Source organism: Protopterus annectens, chromosome 1.part0 (assembly GCF_019279795.1).
Source record: "Protopterus annectens isolate FY-2018-M chromosome 1.part0, PAN1.0, whole genome shotgun sequence".
NCBI classification, from domain to species: domain Eukaryota; kingdom Metazoa; phylum Chordata; order Ceratodontiformes; family Protopteridae; genus Protopterus; species Protopterus annectens.
In genome coordinates, this window is record NC_056725.1 from 90,560,809 (window position 1) to 90,581,371 (window position 20,563).

At 44.4% G+C, this 20,563-nt stretch overlaps 1 protein-coding gene across 2 annotated transcripts in view; it reads right to left on the minus strand.

The window, feature by feature from the left end:
• The window catches only part of PPP1R37 (protein phosphatase 1 regulatory subunit 37), a 1,521,445-nt gene that overhangs the window by 1,275,370 nt on the left and 225,512 nt on the right, over window positions 1-20,563 (minus strand). For both annotated transcript variants that reach the window (XM_044086439.1, XM_044086507.1), the window contains exon 2: window positions 1,619-1,716. In XM_044086439.1, the coding sequence (XP_043942374.1) occupies window positions 1,619-1,716 (98 nt within the window). The remainder of the gene's footprint in view (window positions 1-1,618; window positions 1,717-20,563) is intronic.

Sequence of the window (20,563 nt, forward strand, 5' to 3'; positions counted from 1 at the left end):
AGTAAGAAATCCCTAAGCCTCTTTTTAGAATCAGAGAAATCCTGACTTAAACAGCGAAAATGCTCCCTGAGAGTATGCAAGGTTTCACCAAAAGAGAAATCCTCTGGGGGGGCAGAGGGAATGGCATCCTCAGCATCAGAATCCTCATAAGTAGATAAGGGTAAATCCTGGTCATCAGAGGAAACAGAAATTTCAGAATCTTGGTCAGAAGTATGATAAACAAACTCAGTCCTGGGTCTCTTAGAGGGGGAAGGCTGGCTTCCCCTGATTAGAGTAATAAGGTCTTCAGCCATTCTTATCTGTTTTTTAGGCATACAGGCCTGACCATGAGGTTTGGGCGTCAGTTTTTTAGGCATGGTTTAAGATTTGGGCCTTGAAGAAGAAGATGGCGTTGGTTTAATATGCAAGTCGGTAGGCCTGAATACACACTCAGAAGCCGGTGCCTGCACAGCGGCTCCAGACCCATCCAAGGTACAGACATCCGCAGGTTCCACAGTTGAAGCATCTCGTGGCATACCAGACTCAGAATGGGTCTCAGTAGAGGCCTGCGAATCAGAGGTAGTGGGTATCAGGGGCTGCAAAAGCGCCTCACTGAGTACCGGCGAACTGGCGACTGGCTTAGGAGAAGCGGCATCAGCAGCTTTGGACCTATGCAGACTGTCTCTGTCTTTATCTTTGCATTTTTTTCATAATGTCGGTAGTCGGAAGGCTGAACGAAGACATATCAAGATAATTGAACCGAGCACCAAAATATTTAGAAGCGTAAATATACCGACGACGGATAGTTCGTGGTTTAAATAAGGAACAAAACCGCTAGAGAGGAACGTCGTGGTCAGGGCCTAGGCAAGGAATACATTACGAATGAAAATCTTTATGAGGTATTTGCTTTCCACAAGTAATGCAATTATTTACTTTTACTGACATCGGTTAAGAGCAAGAAAAAGTTTCTCCAACAAGGTACTTAGCTTTTAGTTGAAGACTTCGTTTCTGAAACTCGAAAACGAAAATTTCAGGAGTTGGCCGACCGGCACTTGCGAACTGCTTCTGCTTCCGGCACCGCACAGCAAGAAAGACTGATGTAATGGTGTCGGCTGCATGTTTTATACCCCTGACGACCTGATGTCATGGAAGAAGGGACAGCAACCGACGCAGGACCCAAGACTTAGTTAATCAGGCTGACTGAGGGCTACCTGCAAGCAGATAACCCAAATGTAATGACTGCAACAGTGAAATACAAAGAACATCAGAGCTACATGATGTTAACAAGCAACATACGCTACAGACCTTGGTTTCACTCTCTCGATCTTTTATTTGCAGAATGTCCAAGTCACTTAACCAGGAGAAAGCTTTCCATCACATTAAAAAAGCACATTTACTTAGTGGTGCTTAACCCAGTTAATGTCACTTTCAACTTCAAATTTATTTACATGCTTACTAACTACATAAGTTGTATTGCGTAAAAAGTAAAATTAATTAAAGACTATAGGAAAGAGAAATTAAAAATTGTTAAAGAGGGTAAATAAAAATTGGCACAAATTGCCTATAAAACAGACCCCAAGATTTATGATCCCATCACAAAGAAGGGGTGCATTACAACAAATGGAAATATTACCCTTACTTGTATCTGCTTCAGCAATTTTGCTATAGGCTTACAATTCAATTTCTGGCAGGCCTGCTTGTAAGCCTCGGTTATTTCCGCCACAGTTGCATTCTGAGCTAAAAAAAAAAAAAAAAAAAAAAATTCAGACTTGTGCTTTAACTTAATGACTTTGTGAATCTACTCGCACATTAAACTATACAACAGATACAAAAGTTAAGTACTCACCATAACAACAGAGCTGGAAGGCGGTCCAACTTTAGGACGGATGCTACAGCCATCAGGATAGCTCACCAGCCAAAACTTTCTCGGCTAGCAGGGACTCTCTCTCTCCCTTCCTATCATGCACCACACATCTCTCATTCTCCAGTTCTGCAAACAGTGTGAGGTGGAGGAAAAGAAGAAACAAGCAGAGGAGGGAGAAGAAAGAGGCCGAAGAGACATTTAATATCGGGGATGGTGGAAGGGTAAATTTCAAAAGATGGACTTTCTTATAGACTCTAGTTAAGAATAGTAAATAATTTCTTCATCTGATAAAAGGAAGTCCCATCTTCAGTAACCTTTAGGAAAGCATTTTTATGTACTGCTAGGCAGCTACACTTATTGGAACAGGTTGCTAAGGACACAGTCCTGAAAGAAGATCTGGACCTGCAAACAATGACCATGTAATATTTCCTCGGAAAACACACTCGGATAAGGCCAAGCTGCAGCTGCACAAATATCACATAAGAATGAATTAAGGACAAAGGCTGTGCAAGTAGCCACTACTCCAGTGGAATGCACCATGGAAACTACAGGATGAAGCCTTGTGTATTACTTGTGACAAAAGTTAACACATTTGGTAACTACCTAGAAAAGGTGTGCCTGGAATTTAGTCTGCTCAGTCTGGACTTACCAAAGGGGAATAACAGTTGGAGATCTTTGCAGAAACACTTGGTTATGTTCAGACAGTACTTAAGCTGCATGTAGATATGATAAAGTGAAGAACGTGCTCAACTTAACAATACTACTGGGAAATGCAGGCAAATTAAACATACTAATCTAAGGGAACACAGCCATTACTCACATTATAATCAGTTGGTACATAAAATAACATATATCCTTTAAAGTGAAATGTGTTACCATCTTTTCAGTATGCAGATGCCATCTCCCAAGTTATGGCACTGAAAAAAAGGGAAATTATTATTTTTTTGTTTCCTTTTCTCAAGGAGTTTGGAGGACATTACAGCTAACACATTTAGAGAAAAGGGGAGCAGAGGATTGCCTCCATAAGAGGAAGAAGGTGTAGGAGTACAGACCTTTAACAAAAACGTTTATCACTTCTGTGCACTGCTATGAACCATGATGTCACAAACAGGCTTTACAGTGAAACTGTACACATCACAACTGAGAGCACCACAAACAAGGGAAAGGCAGCATTTTCATTTCAGATCCTGATTTATGCAAGGCTCTGTGGCAATCCAAGCCATAAAGAATGGGATCATTCTAAGTGGAAACTTTTCCCCCTGTGAAAAACTAAATAAAGAGGTACAAAACACCAAGCTGGTAACTAGAAACTCTCACAGCTGAAACAGTGCCTACAAAGTAAAGGACTTCATGACAAGAACTTCAAGTCAGTGGTGGCTATATGTTCAAATTAAAGAAAAGTAATCTCAAGCATGAAATAAATATTCAAAGGAGAGCCAGGGTTCGGAACAGGGGGTCAGAAGTACAACATAGCTCCATAAACAGGTCTTACAAACCCTTAATGAAAGCAAGAGATGTGGAGCTTAAACTAGAATGAAATTTGGAGGCAACCACCACATAAACTTTGATGGAGGAGTAACTGATACCAGAGTCAATCTCAGGTGATGTTACAATATGAATATAAAATGATTGATTGTACTAATTAGCCTAGTTTCTGTTTAACTCCAGGGTGATCCAATATCTGCCAACATGGGAGGACATGGTGAATAGACCATGTTGCTTTGAGAAAGATGGGATGCACCTGCCCCCTCCCCCTGGCTTTCAGATACTGACTAAAACTTTATCCACCCCCTTACTGCGTTTTTTAGGCAATGCCAAAAAGACAAACTACAACATAGTGAAAAAATCTCCAGGCAACCTTAAGATGTTGTTACTGCTCAGTGCTAAGAGCCTAAACAAAAAATTCTACACTCTTCAAGCCCTCCTCATTCTGGGGAATGCAGACATCTGTGCCATGACTAAGACTTGGTTTATAGCCATAAAAAAGTACTTTGGCAGTGCAAATCTATAGAGCTTTCTACACATTTAAACCAAAAACACAAACCGAGGCCAAAGGCTGAGGTGTCTTGAACTGCGGTAGCAAAAAACATACCTCCAGGTTGGTTAAACCAGATACCTTGGAGCTCATCCACATGCAAGTCACCACAGATCAGGTCCCTCACCTTATCATGGCTAGCTAAAGGTCACCATCTATACCCTTAGAGTCTCATAATTCTTACCTAAACTTACTAGAGGAGCTCACCATCCAACTAAACCCCTCTACAGACTTGGAAACATACACTGCTTCAAACTCATAGCACAACGCTTCCTGAACTTTATTAACACAAATACCCTGGAACAGACCGTATACAAATGGCTGCAAAGAGGTTGCCATACTTAGCAGACGTAAACCCAAAACAAACACCAAATACAAACCCCATTGATGGAATCCTCATCTAAACAAGGCATATAATATAAGAACAAAACTCATGGCCAAAATCAATAAGATAAACTCCCTTAAAGGCATGTGCTCGCTTATGCAACTAAACAAGAAAGTAAGAGGTCTAATCAAGTCCAACAAGGCCAACTAAGAGGTCAGAATGGTCTCGCTAGTACCATCTCCAATGATCAGCGTGGCACAGCAAATCTACTGGCTGATGAATTAAGCTCAAACTTCACTTCCACTGTCCCTCAGCTCCACCAGGTGAAATCCCCTCCAACATACTTCCCCCAACTATTAGCAGGAAAGTACAGTTTTGTACCTACCATAAATGTAGATGTCCGATAGGTATGCATCTGCAGTCCTAACATATGGGTTGTCCTGCCTCAGGCAGCCCTTCGGTCGGCCGGATTCCAAAGTCTGGGTCTGGCCTCGGCTGATGTCGCACTTCACCCGACGTCACAGCTGCTGGGGTATAAAGGCATCAGCCACGCCATTTTCCTCAGTGTTTCTTGCCCCAGATGCCAGGTGCCCTCTAGGAAGGCTAAATTTGGATAAATGCAAATAATTCCAAACAGTAGAGAGCAAAAAAATATATATATATATATATATATATATATATATATATATACATATATACAAACAAATACACCATAATAGATTCCCCCAGCTAGCCAAAAGAGGGGTAAATACCCTAGGAGTACCACAGTGAGGAAGGAGGGTGGGTAATCCTGACTGCAGATGCATACCTATCGGACATCTACATTTATGGTAGGTACAAAACTGTACTATGTCCTTCAAGGATGCATCTGCAGTCCTAACATATGGGTAGAATACCATAGCCAAACTGGGGGGGGGGGGGGGAGGCACTAAGATAAAGATGGTGTAGTTAAGATCCCTTGCAAAACAGCAGTTGCAAAACCTGCTCGGGATCTGGAGTATAAGGGAAGATTATAATGCTTGGCAAAAGTATGCACGGAGCTCCAAGTAGCAGCTTCTAAAATGTCTTTGGTAGCCACTCCTCGTAGGAAAGCTGTAGTGGTGGCTGTAGCTCTTGTGGAATGAGGTCTGATATTTTCAGGAGTTGTTTTTCCATGAAAAGAGTAACAAAATCGAATGCAATTTCCTATCCATTTTGAGATTGTCTGTTTTGAAATTGCTTTTCCTTGCATTCCTGTTGCATATGCTACCAGAAGCTGGTCAGTTTTCCTGTTGGTCTTAGTTCTGTCCAGATAGTAGCGTAATTGTCTGTGCACATCCAAGGTATGTAGCAGTCTTTCCCCCCTATTCTGTGGGTTGGGGAAGAATGTAGGTAAATGAATCGCTTGGTTCAATGATACTCTGGAGACCACTTTTGGCATAAAGGTAGGGTTAGTTCTCAGAGACTCTATCCTGATGGAAGATAAGGAAGGGTTGTACTGCCATTAATGCCTGTAACTCAGATACCCTTCTTGCTGAAGTGATTGCTAGCAGGAAAGCAGTTTTCCAAGACAAGAACTGTAAATCTGCTGTTGCTGCTGGTTCAAAAGGAGGAAGTGTTAACTTTTCCAGCACAAAGTTGAGATCCCATGTAGGTAAAGGTGGTTTCCTTGGAGGTTTTACATTTTTGATTCCTCTCAAGAACTGCCTGAGTAGAGGATGAGAGAAGACAGGAGGATCCATGTTGTATTCTGCTGAAATTGCTGATGCATGAATCTTAATGGAGGAGTAGGACAGGCCCTTGTGGAACAGTTCTGCTAAGTATGCCAATGAGACATTTTCTCCCTTTGCTGCACTCCAAATGAGGTATCTTTTCCACTTGGCTGAATAAGTTTTCCTTGTGGAGGGTCTGCGTGCCTCCAGGATAATGTCCTTAACCCTCTGAGATAAATCTGGGTTATTTTGTTTTATGCAATATTCCAAGCAGCTAGCTGCAGTGTTTTCAAGTTTGGATGTAGGATCTTGTAGTTGTTCTGTGTTAGAAGTAAAGGACACAGAGGTAGAGGCCATGCGTGTGTCCGTGACATGCTTCTCAATAGCGGGTACCAATGTTGCCTCGGCCAGTCTGGAGCTATCAGGATTACCCTTGGCTGATCCTCTTTGATCTTCAGTAGGACTTTGTACATCAAAGGAAGAGGTGGGAATGCATATGCTGTCAGGCTTTTCCAGCTGAAGGAAAGTGAGTCCACCCTCCAAGCAAGTGGGTGGTATGCTCTTGTGCAGAATTTCTTCAATTGGTGGTTGTGTGGGGAGGCGAACAGGTCTATCTCTGGTAGTCCCCATTTCTTTGTTATGGCTTTGAAGATATCTGGATGCAGCATCCATTCGTGAGCATCCGTGGTAGTTCTGCTTAAGGTGTCTGCTAGTGAGTTTTCTTTTCCTGGTACAAATCTGGCCTGAAGTTGAATGTTGAGATTCAGGGCCACATTCCACAGGTCCATTGCCATCTGGCATAGAGGATATGAGTGTGTACCTCCCTGTTTGTTGATGTACCACATGACTGTGGTATTGTCCGTCCTTATCAGCAGGTGACCTTGTTGAAGGAGTGGTCTGAATGCCTGGATCGCATGTTTCACTGCCAGCATCTCCTTTAGATTTATGTGTAGATTCAGCTGGTCTTGGGTCCATAGGCCTTGTATACACTTGTCCACCATGTGTGCCCCCCAGCCTAGGTCTGAGGTGTCCGTGGTGATGGTCTGGCTTGGATGAGGTTTGTGGAAAGGCAATCCTCTGTTCAACTGACAGGCCTGAGCCCACCACAGGAATTCTTGCTTCAGGCATGGAATTATTGGAATCTGGGCTTCTAGACTGTGCTTGTGTTGAGACCATACATTCCTTAGGTACCATTGCAACTTTCTCATATGCAGCCTGGCATGCGGAATCAATATTATGCAGGATGCCATGTAACCCAGGGCTTGCAGGACTTTCCTTGCAGTAAGCTGAGTTTGCGTTGTTAATGTCATGAAATAGACTGGTAGTTGCTTTTGTTTTTCTTCTGTGAGAAAAGCCATCTGAGTTGATGTATCCAGTTCTGCACCCAAGAATGTTATCCTTTGGGATGGTACTAGTCTTGACTTTTGCATGTTAACTGTGTATCCCAAGGCTTGCAGCGGTTATATGACATTTTCCAAATCTTTTGTTAATTTTGCCTTGTTGTCCGCTTGTATTAGGCAGTCGTCCAGGTATGGGTAAATTTGAATTCCCTGAAGCCTGCAATGAGCAATTACTGATGCCAGGCATTTCGTGAATACTCTGGGCGCAGTAGATAAGCCAAAGGGCAATGCTGAGAATTGATAATGCTCTGATCCTGCAAGAAATCTGAGGTGTCTTCTGCAATCTGGTCATATAGGGACGTGCAGGTATGCCTCCTTGAGATCTAGAGTCACCAGCCAAGACTCCTTGCCCAGCATGGGAAGAAGTTGCTGGAGGGTCAGCATTTTGAATTTTGGAACAATGAGGTATGTGTTCAGTGCGGACAAGTCGAGAATAGGTCTCCATTGATTTTCTTTTCTTGGTACAAGGAAAAGCCTGGAGTAAAATCCTTGGCCTTGTTCCATAGGCGGCACCTTTTCTATAGCTCTCATCCTTAGTAAGTTGTTGATTTGTCTTAGAGCGTCTGTTTTTTGGCTTGGTGGTAGGTTTGGCATTCCTCTCTTTTTTGGTAGAGTGTGGAAGTGAAACCTGTAGCCCTTGTCTATTGTTTGTAAAGTCCATTTGTCTCCTGTAATGTAATGCCAGTTGTCAGAAAATAAGGCTAATTTTCTGCCCAAGGGTGCTTCCAGTTGTTCCCTGGTAGGCGGAACCGGAGCCAAGTCATTGTGTCTGCCCTGTGGAAATGGTTGTAGTTGAATCTGTGGCAGTACTTCTCTGGTTGGTAGGTTGCCATTGACGTCCCCTGTAGGCACCCCTAGATTGACCTCTGCCTCTTGGGCGTCTATTTCTGCCTCTCTGTACTCTGGAGTTGTCTGGAAAGGACCAATTCTTCGAAGGCCAATTTCTGCTAAACCTCGGAGGCTGGACCTGTAAGAAATCCTTGACTGTTTGGACAGATTTTGCTTTCTCTTCCACCTTCTTTAGAACCTCCTGTGCAGGGGAGCCAAACAAACTTTGTTTCTCCATAGGAGCATCTAGGAGTTTTGACTTAACATGGTCTGGTAAGGATTGTTCTTTTAACCAGGCATGTCTTCGAATCACTGTTCCAGTCATAGCTGATCTAAAGGAAGCCTCCAGTGCATCATAGCCACATTTTAAGAAATGGTTACTGACCTGCTGAGAGTTATGTACCAAATCCTGAAGGGACTTGCGGTCTATAGGCTCAGGAGAGGACAGTTTTTTATTTAGCTGGTCTAACAAAAATTCCTGGTACTGAATCATGTGAAATTGACAGTTTAAGGCCCTGGCCGAAAGAGTAGCAGAAGTATAAACCTTTTTACCCCATCTCTCTAATGCTCTAGATTCCCTTTCAGAGGGAAGAGGGTTTTTGGCAGAGGCAACTGCCACACCTTTAGGGCCCTGTGAAATGGTTTCAGGGTCTGCAACAGGAGCCTTATACAAATGGTAGTGTGTGTCCGGGACCCTGTAATATCTGTCAGGCTTGGGGCCGGAGGAAGAGAATCAGGGGCAGTACAGGCATCATTATATGCATCATCAACAACTGTTAGTACTGGAGGAATGGCTAAAGGTCTATGCTGTGGTAAGTGTAAAAAAGTCCTTAGCCTTTTCCTTGAATCTGAAAAATCCTGGCCCTGCCATTGGAAGTGTTCCCTCATAGCATGTAAGGTTTCCCCAAAAGAAAATTCTTCAGGAGGAGAAGCAGAAGGAATGGAGTCTTCTGCAACAGAATCCTCATAAGGAGAATATGGGCCTTCCTTAGGGTCTGAAATATCTGAGTCATCCGAGGAATAGTCTGTAGAGACAGGTTCCGGGGGTTCAGTCCTAGGCCTCTTATCTGGAGGGGGCTGAGAGGCCCTGTCTGGGTGAGGTTGGGATCCCCTGATCAAAGAAATGAGATCCTCAGCCAGGCTGAGTATTTGGGAACTAGAGGTAGGCCTATGTGAGGGAGTTTTAGCAGGTAAGGCCTTTGAAGATTTAGCTGATTTAGCCCTGGAAAAAGCCTTGATAGACATAGAAGCAGGGGATCTAGCAGCCCCACGTGCAGGGGTAGATATGTCTAAAGGAATAGTGTCTGACAAATCCTGGGTGCCTGCTTCAGTAGTAGTAAATTCAGTAGCAGATTCAGCCATGCTCTGTGAGGCCTCGGCTATCGGAGGCATGCTTTCGGCCGAAGGAAGGACCGAGGACTCAGTTTCAGCCGAAACCGAGACACTCACGGTTGGCCTAACCGTGGTTTCAGCCGAAACCGCGGACCGCGAGTGTCAGTCCTTTTCCTTGCGCTTTTTAGCTAACTGAGTAGTCGGAGTCTCCGACGGCATTTTGTATGCAAAAGCGGGACCAAAAAACTCCTCTGCAAACTCCGACTGACGTCTAAGCGTCCATCGGTTGAAGGAAGCACAGGCTAGACAAGCTGATACGTCATGGTCTGGGCCTAAGCAAGGAAGGCAGTAAGAGTGGAAATCCTTATGAGGTATTTGTTTCCCACAAGTTAAAAGTACAGTTTTGTACCTACCATAAAATGTAGATGTTCGAGGATCCACATTGCTGCAGTCATAACCTGTGGGTAGTCTGCTGTCCTCGGTCGGCCCGAATACCAAAGAGTTAGGCTGGCGTCGGTCATGGGCGCCCGGAGCTGACGTCAGTACGTAGTAGTACTTAAGCGCATGACCGACGTCATATCTTCAGTCTTTCTTGCCCCAGATGTCAGAAGGCCTTAAAAAGGAAAGGCCAGAGCCAAAATAGTAAATAACCAACAACCACAAGAGAGAAAATAACAATTATCCCAAAGGAAAAAAACAGCAACCCCAAACAATAGAGGGGAAGGAGGGAGGGAAAATAGGACTGCAGCAATGTGGATCCTCGAACATCTACATTTATGGTAGGTTCAAAACTGTACTATGTTCTTCGTCTCACATTGCTGCAGTCATAACCTGTGGGTAGAATCCCAAAGCAAAGGAAAAGGGAGGCTGGCAAACTAAAAAGCATTAGGAGCTGCTAACATGCCCTGTAAAACTGCAGTGGCAAACCCAGCCCTAGACTTGGAATAAAGAGGGAGATGGTAATGCTTAGTAAAAGTGTGTACTGAACTCCAAGTAGCTGCTTCCAAAATATCCTTAGTAGCTACCCCCCTCAAAAAGGCAGTAGATGTGGCAGTAGCCCTAGTGGAATGAGGTCTGATCCCAGCAGGAACATCATGATGAGAATAACAAAAAAAGCACAATGACCAATCCACCCACTAGAAGTTTGCTTGCTTTGAAACAGCTTGAGAAGCCAGAGCAAAAGAAATAAATAACTGTTGAGTCTGCCTGAACTCTTTACTTCTGCTCAAATAATAACGTAGCTGCCTGTGAATGTCCAAAGAATGCAAGACTTTTTCCCCCTTATTTTGGGGATCAGCATAAAAAGTAGGCAAATGAATAGACTGGTTCAAGGCCACATTAGAAATCACTTTAGGCATAAAAGTAGGGTTAGTACGCAAAGACACCCTATCCTTATGGAATACCAGAAAAGGTTCAACTGCCATGAGTGCCTGCAATTCAGAGACCCTCCTAGCAGAGGTAATGGCCAACAAAAAAGCAGTTTTCCAAGACAAAAACTTCAGCTCAGACGTAGCTGCAGGTTCGAAAGGAGGTAAAGTAAGCTTTTCCAACACAAAATTGAGATCCCAGGAAGGAGTAGGAGCTCTACGTGGGGTCTTATATTTTTGCCCCTCTAAGAAATTGCCTAAACAAAGGATGAGAAAATAAAGGAGGGTCACAATCATAGTGAGCAGAAATGGCTGCTGCATGAACCTTCACAGAGGAAAATGACAAACCCTTGTCCAGTAATTCAGTAAGGTATTGTAGCGTAAAACTCAAATTAGGTACTGAGACATCAAAGCCCTTTGCTGTGCTCCAAAGTAAAAACCTCCTCCATTTATCAGCATAAACTTTTCTAGTACTGGGCCGCCTGGCTTCCAAAATGACATCTAAAACTGTTGAGGAAGCTGAGACCCCACAGGCTCTAAAACAGAATACGCCAGGCTGTTAGGTGCAGGGACTGCACCCTGACATTGAGCAAATGATTGCTTGACTGGGACAACAAGTGAGGAATCTGTGGCAAAGGCCAAGGAGGCTCCTGAATTAAACTCCTCAGCAGAGGATACCAGTGCTGACGTGGCCAATCTGGTGCTATTAGAATCATGCAAGGCTTGTCCCGCCTGACTTTCAAGAGTACCTTGGGAAGGAGAGGCAGAGGAGGGAAAGCATAGACATGAAGGTTGTTCCAACTGAAAGATAGAGCATCCACTTTCCAAGCTTTTGGGTGAAACACCTTTGTGCAAAATTTTGGTAGTTGGAAATTTAGTGGAGAAGCGAGCAGATCTATGTCTGGAGTTCCACAAGCCACTGTCAACTGTTGGAATACCTGAGGATCCAATTTCCACTCGTGGGGGTCCACAATTTGTCTGCTCTATACATCTGCTAGGGAGTTCTGCGCTCCTGGCAGAAACCGTGCTTGAAGAGTGATGTGCAAACTCAGAGCAGTCTCCCACAATATCATTGCTCGTCTGCAAAGAGGGTAAGAATGGGTTCCCCCCTGCTTGTTGATGTACCACATGACTGTTGTGTTGTCTGTTCGAATCAACACCTGTCCAGGTTGAAGTAAGTCCTTGAAGGCCATTAGCGCAAATTGGACTGCTAACATCTCCTTCATGTTGATATGCAAATGTTGTAGTCTGGGAGTCCACGTGTCTTGAATCCATTTCCCATTGAAGTGTGCTCCCCAAGCCAAGTCCGAGGCATCCGTCGTTATGATCTGACTCGCCTCTGGTCGGGTCACAGAGAGTCCCTTGTTTAGGTGACATTCCTGAGCCCACCACAAGAATTCCTTCTGGATGCAAGGTATTATCCGAATGACAGTGTCCAAATCGTGGCAGTGTTGAGTCCATACAGTTTTGAGATACCATTGTAGCTTCCTCATATGCAGTTTGGCATTGGGAAGTACTAGAATGCAAGATGCCATGAACCCCAAGGCTTGAAGGACTGTCCTTGCAGTCAGCCTGGACAGTACTGATAACTGCTGGAAGTACAGGTGAAGAGTTATTTGTTTGTCCGGGGTCAGAAAAGCTATCTGAGAAGCTGTATTCAGTCTCACACCCAGAAAGCACATGTCCTGAGAAGGTACTAGACTGGACTTTATTTCGTTCACAGAATACCCTAGGCACCTTAAAACTGCCATTACATACTGCAGATGTTGAAGTAACTTGTCTTTGTCTTGAGCAAGAATCAGGCAATCGTCCAGATAAGGATAAATTTGTATTCCCCTCTGTCTGAAGAAAGCTATTACAGGAGCCAGAACTTTTGTGAACACCCTGGGCGCAGTAGATAAATCAAAGGGCAATGCAGAGAACTGATAATGAGAAGTACCAGCCCGAAAACACAGGAATCTCCTGCAGCTGGGCCTGATAGGAATGTGAAGATAGGCCTCTTTGAGATCCAGGGTTACCATCCAGTGATCTTTGCCTAGCATAGGCAGAAGTTGTTGTAATGTTAACATCTTGAACTTTGGAATGTCTAGGTAGGTATTGAGAATGGACAAATCCAGAATTGGCCTCCAAGTGTTTCCTTTCTTTGGCACTAGGAATAGACGGGAATAAAACCCTAGGCCTACTTCTGACGGAGGTACCACCTGGATAGCTCCCATCTGTAAAAGCAAAGAAATTTGCTCCTGAGCCTCCAGCCGTTGCTGAGGAGGCACAACCGGCATGCCTTTGAAAGGAGGAAAAGTGTGAAAGTAAAACTTGTAACCTTGATTTATTATTTCCAACACCCATTTGTCCTGGGTGACCAAATGCCAGTTTTGTTTGAAAAGTGCCAACTTTCCTCCTAGAGGAGCTGCCAGAAAAGAAGGATCTGGCAGCCGAAGATACAGGTCATTGGGTCTGTTTACGAAAAGGCTGACCCCTGCCCTCACCAGAAGACTGTGCAGGAGAACTCCAAGTCCTAGGTCTGAAAGAACCCTGAGCGTGAGCCCTGCCTCTACCACGTCTAGACCTGCCCTTAGACTGAAAATCCGAAGAAGGGTAGGATCCTCTAGCAGGCCAATTCCTGGTAAACTTAGGGGGCTGCACCTGCAAAAAATCCTTGACTGTCTGCATAGACTTAGCTTTATCTTCCATCTTTTTCTGACTCCACAGGAGAACCAAAAAGAACTTCAGATTGAAGAGGATCATCCAAAATCCGAGCTTTAACATGCTCTGACAAATTTTGATCCTTAAGCCAGGCATGTCTACGAATAACTGAACCAGTAGCAGCCACCCTGGATGAAGCCTAAAGAGCATCGAAACCACACTGCAAGGAATGTTTCCCAACTTGATCTGAAGCATGAACCAACTCCTGCAATTCCTTACACTCTATACCCTCAGATAAAGCATCCACCTTAGATTTCAATTGGCCTAACAAAAAGTTCTGATACTTCAGCATATGAAACTGGCAATTTAAAGCCCTCATAGCTAACGTGAAGAGGTGTACACTTTTTCGCCCACCTATCCAATGCTCTAGAATCTTTATCCAAAGGAACTGGATTCTTAACCACAGAAGCCCTGACACCCTTCGGCCCTTGCATAATAGTTTCCGGGTCAGCTCTAGGACTCTTATACAAATATTTATGTGCTTCTGGAACTCTGTAATATCTGTCTGGCTTGACAGGGCAGGGGTAAAGAATCAGGATTAAGTGAAGCTTCAGAAAAACATCCTGAACAACATCTAAGACAGGGGAATAGCCAAAGGCCTATGTTGTGGTAAAACAAAATTCCCTAAGCCTTTTCGAGAATCTGAAAAATCCTGACCTTCCCACTTGAAATGTTCCCTCATGGAATGTAAAGTTTCAGAAAAGGAAAAATCCTCTGGAGGAGAAGCAGAAGGACAGGAATCCTCTGCATCCGAATCTGAATAGGGAGGGTAATCCTGAATATCCTCAGCTGAAGACTCAGAGTAGTCTGAAGAATGCTCCATTCCCTCTGTCTCCACCCTAGGCCTCTTCTCTGATCAAAGTAATCAAATCCTCTGCCATTTTCAACATATGTTTTTTAGGAACAGAAGCTGAAGAACTAGGGCTATGGCCAGTACCAGAAAGACCAGGTTTAGCCTTAGCATGGCCTTTAGCCACTGAGGTAGAAGGCCTAATAACCTTTGCAAAAGTAAAGGTTCCCCCTGGGATTCAGCCGAGACCTCGGCCGGATCCACAGATTCAACCGGAGGTTCCATAGAACCGGCGTCCGCAACGGACGACTCATCTGGTTTAGACCTTAAAGATTTATCTTTATGTTTTTTAGCGGTAGCGGGCGTCGGAGGATCCGACGGCATGTTGTAGTTACACCGCTTACCGAAAACAAGCCTGGCACAGTCTAATCTTAGTTTAATGGTGCGCTTATTAAATTTAGCGCAAAAGCGACACCCGACTACGTCGTGTTCAGGCCCCAAGCAAGGAATACAGAGAGAATGACAGTCCCTATGAGGTATCTGTTTCCCACAAGAAATACAATTATTAACTTTTTCTGACATCCGGATTAACTGAGGCAAGAAAAGAAAAAAATTTTCCCCAACGGGGTACTTAGCCCAACTTGGTTTTCGGTCTGAAACTCGATAATTGAAAATTTCAGAACGCCGAATGGCACTTGCAAACGCTGCTTCTGCTTCGGACCACACAGCAAGAAAAACTGAAGATATGGCGTCGGTCATGCGCTTAAGTACTACTACGTACTGACGTCAGCTCCGGGCGCCCATGACCGACACCAGCCTAACTCTTTGGTATTCGGGCCGACCGAGGACAGCGGACTACCCACAGGTTATGACTGCAGCAATGTGAGACAAAGAACATCAATTATTTACTTTGTCTGACATCAGCTGAGGCAAGAAAGAGTCCCCAACGGGGTACTTAGCTTTTTAGAAGTCTTCGGTAGTAGAAATCTCTGGATCTGACCGACCGGCACTTGCGAACAGCTTCTGCTTCGGCACCGCTGCAAGAAAGACTGAGGAAAATGGCGTCGGCTGATGCCTTTATACCCCAGCAGCTGTGACGTCGGGTGAAGTGCGACATCAGCCGAGGCCAGACCCAGACTTTGGAATCCGGCCGACCGAAGGGCTGCCTGAGGCAGGACAACCCATATGTTAGGACTGCAGATGCATCCTTGAAGGACATCTAGGTGCTGGCAGCACTCTCTAACACCAAGAATATTGCCTCTATGGGTCCACACAACATTCTCAGTTGCCTCCTGAACAGTCTTAAACATGGCCTTTCAGGACCACTTGAGGAACTCTTTAACTACAGACTCGAAACAGGCTATGTTCCAAGTGAATGCAGAAAGTACAGTTTTGTACCTACCATAAATGTAGATGTTCGAGTGTACACCCTGCTGCAGTCATCACACTTGGGTTATCCTTTCGTCAGGCGGTCCCGCAGTCGGACGGAATTCCAAAGTCTTGGTCCGGCGTCAGTTGCTGTCGCTTCTTTCCTGACGTCAGTGTGCCAGGGGTATGTATAATGCATCCAACTCCATTTTCTTCAGTTTTTCTTGCCCCAGATGTCAGGTGCCCCAAAATGGTGGTCAGTAATTAGTACCAATTAAGTAATTTTTTGCACAAACACAAAATCCTTCCAGCTATAAGTAAATACATCAGGAAGGTATTGTAGAGATTTAGCCAGATGGATCAGAGGGGATGGAGGGAGGGTAACCTGGACTGCAGCAGGGTGTACACTCGAACATCTACATTTATGGTAGGTATAAAATTGTACTATGTTCATCGTGTTACCCTGCTGCAGTCATCACACTTGGGTAGAATCCCAAAGCTAAGGATGGGTGGAGGAGTTATAGAGGGTTAGACGAGGCTAGAAGGCCCTGCAGAACTGCAGTGGCGAAGCCAGCTCTAGTCTTAGAGTAAAGTGGTAAGTGATAGTGTTTGGTAAAGGTGTGTACTGAACTCCAAGTTGCAGCTTCCAAAATCTCCTTGGTTGGAACCCCCCTGAGGAAGGCTGTAGATGTAGCTGTTGCCCTGGTAGAGTGGGGCCTAATGGTAGCAGGAACTGGTTTTCCATGATGGGTTTAGCAAAAACGAATGCAATATCCTATCCATTTGGAAATGGTTTGTTTTGATATAGCCTTCCCTTGTGAAGCTGTAGCATAGGATACAAAGAGCTGGTCAGATTTTCCGAAAGCCTTAGTTTTATCCAAGTAGTAACGAAGTTGCCTGTGAATGTCCAAGGAATGCAAGAGTCTTTCTCCTTTGTTCTGTGGATTTGGGAAGAAGGTGGGTAAGTGGATGGTTTGATTTAAAGCCACACTGGAAACCACCTTAGGCATGAAGGAAGGATTAGTTCGTAGAGAAACTCTGTCTTGATGGAAAATGAGGAAAGGTTCCACTGTCATTAGTGCCTGCAGCGAGACTCTACTAGCCGAAGTTATTGCTAGCAGCAGGGCAGTCTTCCATGATAGAAACTGTAGATCTGCAGAGAAAGCTGGTTCAAAGGGAGGTAGCGTAAGTTTTTCCAGAACAAAATCGAGGTCCCATGTTGGTGTAGGTGCTCTCCTGGGGGGCCTAATGTTTTTTTGCCCCTCTGAGGAACTGCCTTAGAAGTGGATGCGAAAATAAGGGTGGATCCGTGTTGTAATGGGCTGAAATAGCTGATGCATGGATTTTAATGGAAGAAAAAGAAAGTCCTTTGTGCAACATCTCAGTTAAATACTGTAGAATCTGAGGCATGTGAGGCTGAAGTGTGTTTTGGCCTTTAGCTTGGTTCCAGGCGCAAAACCTTTTCCATTTATCTGAATAGGCCTTCCTGGTGCTGGGCCTCCTAGCTTCCAGAATAACATCCATAAAGTACAGTTTTGTACCTACCATAAATGTAGATGTCTGATAGGTATGCAACTGCAGTCCTGACATATGGGTTGTCCTGCCTCAGGCAGCCCTTCGGTCGGCTGGATTCCAAAGTCTGGGTCCGGCGTCGGCTGATGTCGCCCTTTCCCCGACGTCAGAGCGCCTGGGGTATAAAAGCATCAGCCGACGCCATCTTCTTCAGTGTTTCTTGCCCCAGATGCCAGGTGCCCTCTAAGGAAGGCTAAATTTTGAAAATAGAGAAAAAATTCCAGACAAGTACAACAACATAAAAACAAATACACCATAAAAGATTACCCAGGTAGCTAAAATGATGAGTAGAAACCCAAAAGAATACCACAGAGGGGTAGGTGGGAGGGAAAACCTGACTGCAGTTGCATACCTATCGGACATCTACATTTATGGTAGGTACAAAACTGTACTATGTCCTTCAAGGATGCAACTGCAGTCCTGACATATGGGTTGAATACCATAGCCAACCTGGGGGTGGTAGGCACTAAGACAAAGATGGTGTAGCTAAAATGCCCTGCAGGACTGCAGAAGCAAACCCTGCTCTGGATCTGGAATATAAAGGCAGGTTGTAATGTTTGGAAAATGTATGCACAGAGCTCCATGTAGCAGCTTCTAAAATGTCCTTTGTTGCCACTCCTCTTAAAAAGGCTGTGGAGGTGGCTGTAGCTCTGGTGGAATGTGGCCTGATGTCAGCTGGCACAGTTTTTCCATGAAAAGAGTAGCAGAATCGAATGCAATTTCCAATCCATTTAGAAATTGTCTGTTTGGAAATTGCTTTTCCCTGCAATCCAGCAGCGCAAGCTACAAAAAGCTGGTCAGATTTTCTGAAAGACTTTGTTCTGTCCAAGTAGTAGCGCAACTGTCTGTGTATGTCCAAGGTGTGCAGAAGTCTCTCCTTTATTTTGAGGATTGGGAAAGAAGGTAGGCAGGTGAATAGCTTGATTTAGGGACACCCTGGATACCACCTTTGGCATGAATGACAAATTGGTTCTCAAAGAAACTCTGTCCTGATGAAAAATGAGAAATGGTTGTATTGCCATAAGGGCCTGTAGCTCAGAGACTCTTCTTGCTGAGGTTACTGCCAGAAGGAAAGCTGTCTTCCAAGACAGAAATTGCAACTCTGAAGATGCTGCTGGTTCAAAGGGAGGAAGAGTTAATTTTTCCAGCATGAAGTTGAGGTCCCATGCAGGCACTGGTGGTTTCCTTGGAGGGTTGATGTTCTTTATACCTCTTAGAAACTGTCTTAGCAATGGGTGAGAAAATACAGGCAGATCAGTGTTATATTTGGCAGATATTGCTGAAGCATGTATTTTTATGGAAGAATATGAAAGGCCATTGTGGAGCATTTCAGCCAAATATTCTAGGATCTGTGGAATGCTCATCACTGATGGGTCTTGACCCTTTTTCTGTTCCAGATAAGAAATCTCTTCCATTTTGCTGAGTAGGAAGATCTGCACGCCTCCAGGATGATATATTTTACCCTTTTGGAAAGTGTATCCTGAGGAATAGTCATGGAATCTTCCAAGCTGTCAGCTTCAATGTTTTCAAGCTGGGGTGTAGTGTCCTGTAATTGTGCTGTGTCAGAAGAAGTGGCCATTGAGGAAGGAGCCACGGATTGGTGTGTGTCAAGCTCCGTAGCAGTGGGTACCAGTGTTGTCTTGGCCAGTCTGGAGCTATCAGTATGACTTTCGGTTGCTCTGTCTTGATCTTTAGTAACACCTTGGTCATCAAAGGAAGAGGTGGGAAGGCATATAGTGTTAGAGAGTTCCAACGAAGGAGAGAGCGCCCACCTTCCATGCTTGAGGATGGTATGTCCTTGTGCAAAACGTTTTCAGATGGTGATTGAGGTGGGAGGCAAAAGATCTATGTCCGCCTTCCCATGCTTGAGTTATTTGTAAGAAAATGTCTGGATGCAACATCCATTCGTGTGGATCCATGATGTTTCTGCTTAGGCTGTCCGCCAGAACATTGTCCTTCCCTGGTACAAACTGGGATTGTAGCTCTATTTTCAATTGTAGGAAATATCCCAGAGATTCATTGCCAGTCTGCAAAGAGGGTAGGAATGGGTACCCTTGCTTGTTTATGTACCACATAACTGTGGTATTGTCTGTCTTTATTAGTAGATGGCCCTGATGCATGAACTTTTCAAGGCCTTGATTGCATGTATCACTGCCAGCATTTCTTTTGGTTGATGTGCAGGTGCTTTTCTTTTGTGTCCATTGTCCTTGAATGCATCTGCCCTCCATGCACCCCATCCATGGTCTGAGGCGCCTGTTGTTACGGTTTGACTTGTATGAGGCTTGCTGAAAGGCAGACCTTTGTTTATCTGGCTTGCTTGAGCCCACCACAGAAATTCCTTTTGAAGGCATGGAATGAGTGGGATCAATGCTTCCAGGCTGTGGCTGTGTTGAGACCATAGACTTTTTAGATACCATTGTAGTTTCCTCATATGCAGCCTTTGTGGAATCAGAAGAATGCAAGATGCCATGAAACCCAGGGCCTGCAGGATTTTCCTTGCAGTCATCTGGGTGTGTGTTGCCAATTTTCTGAAGTATTCTGGTAATTGTTTTTGTTTTTCTTTTGTCAGAAACGCCATCTGTGTGTTTGTGTCCAGTGTGGCACACAGGAAAGGTATTTGTTGGGATGGTACGAGACTTGATTTCTGAATATTGACTGTGTATCCCAAGGCCTGCAGTAGGTGAATGACATAGTCCAAGTTTTTTAACCAGGCTTGTTGGCTGTCCGCTTGTATAAGGCAGTCGTCCAGGTAAGGGTATATTTGTATCCCCTGAAGTCTGCAATGTGCAATTACTGATGCCAGGCATTTCGTGAACACTCTGGGCGCAGTAGATAAGCCAAAGGGCAATCTGAGCCTGCAAGAAATCTGAGGTATCTTCTGCAACTTTGTCTGATTGGGACATGCAGGTATGCCTCCTTGAGGTCCAGAGTTACCAGCCAAGACCCCTTGCCCAGCATGGGAAGGAGTTGCTGTAAAGTCAGCATTTTGAATTTTGGCACAATAAGGTAAGTATTCAGTGCGGACAAGTCCAGAATGGGTCTCCATTGGTTTTCTTTTCTTGGAACAAGGAACAGTCTTGAATAAAATCCTTGGCCTTGTTCTGCAAAAGGAACCTTTTCTATTGCTCTTATTTGAAGTAGGTTTTTTTTTTGTTTGAGTGCCTCTGCCCTTTGATTTGGTGGCAGGTTTGGCCTGCCATGTCTTGTTGGTAGTGTATGAAAATGGAATCTGTATCCTTTGTCTATTATGTCCAGTATCCATTTGTTCTTTGTAATATTGTGCCAATTTTGTGAGAATAAAGATAATTT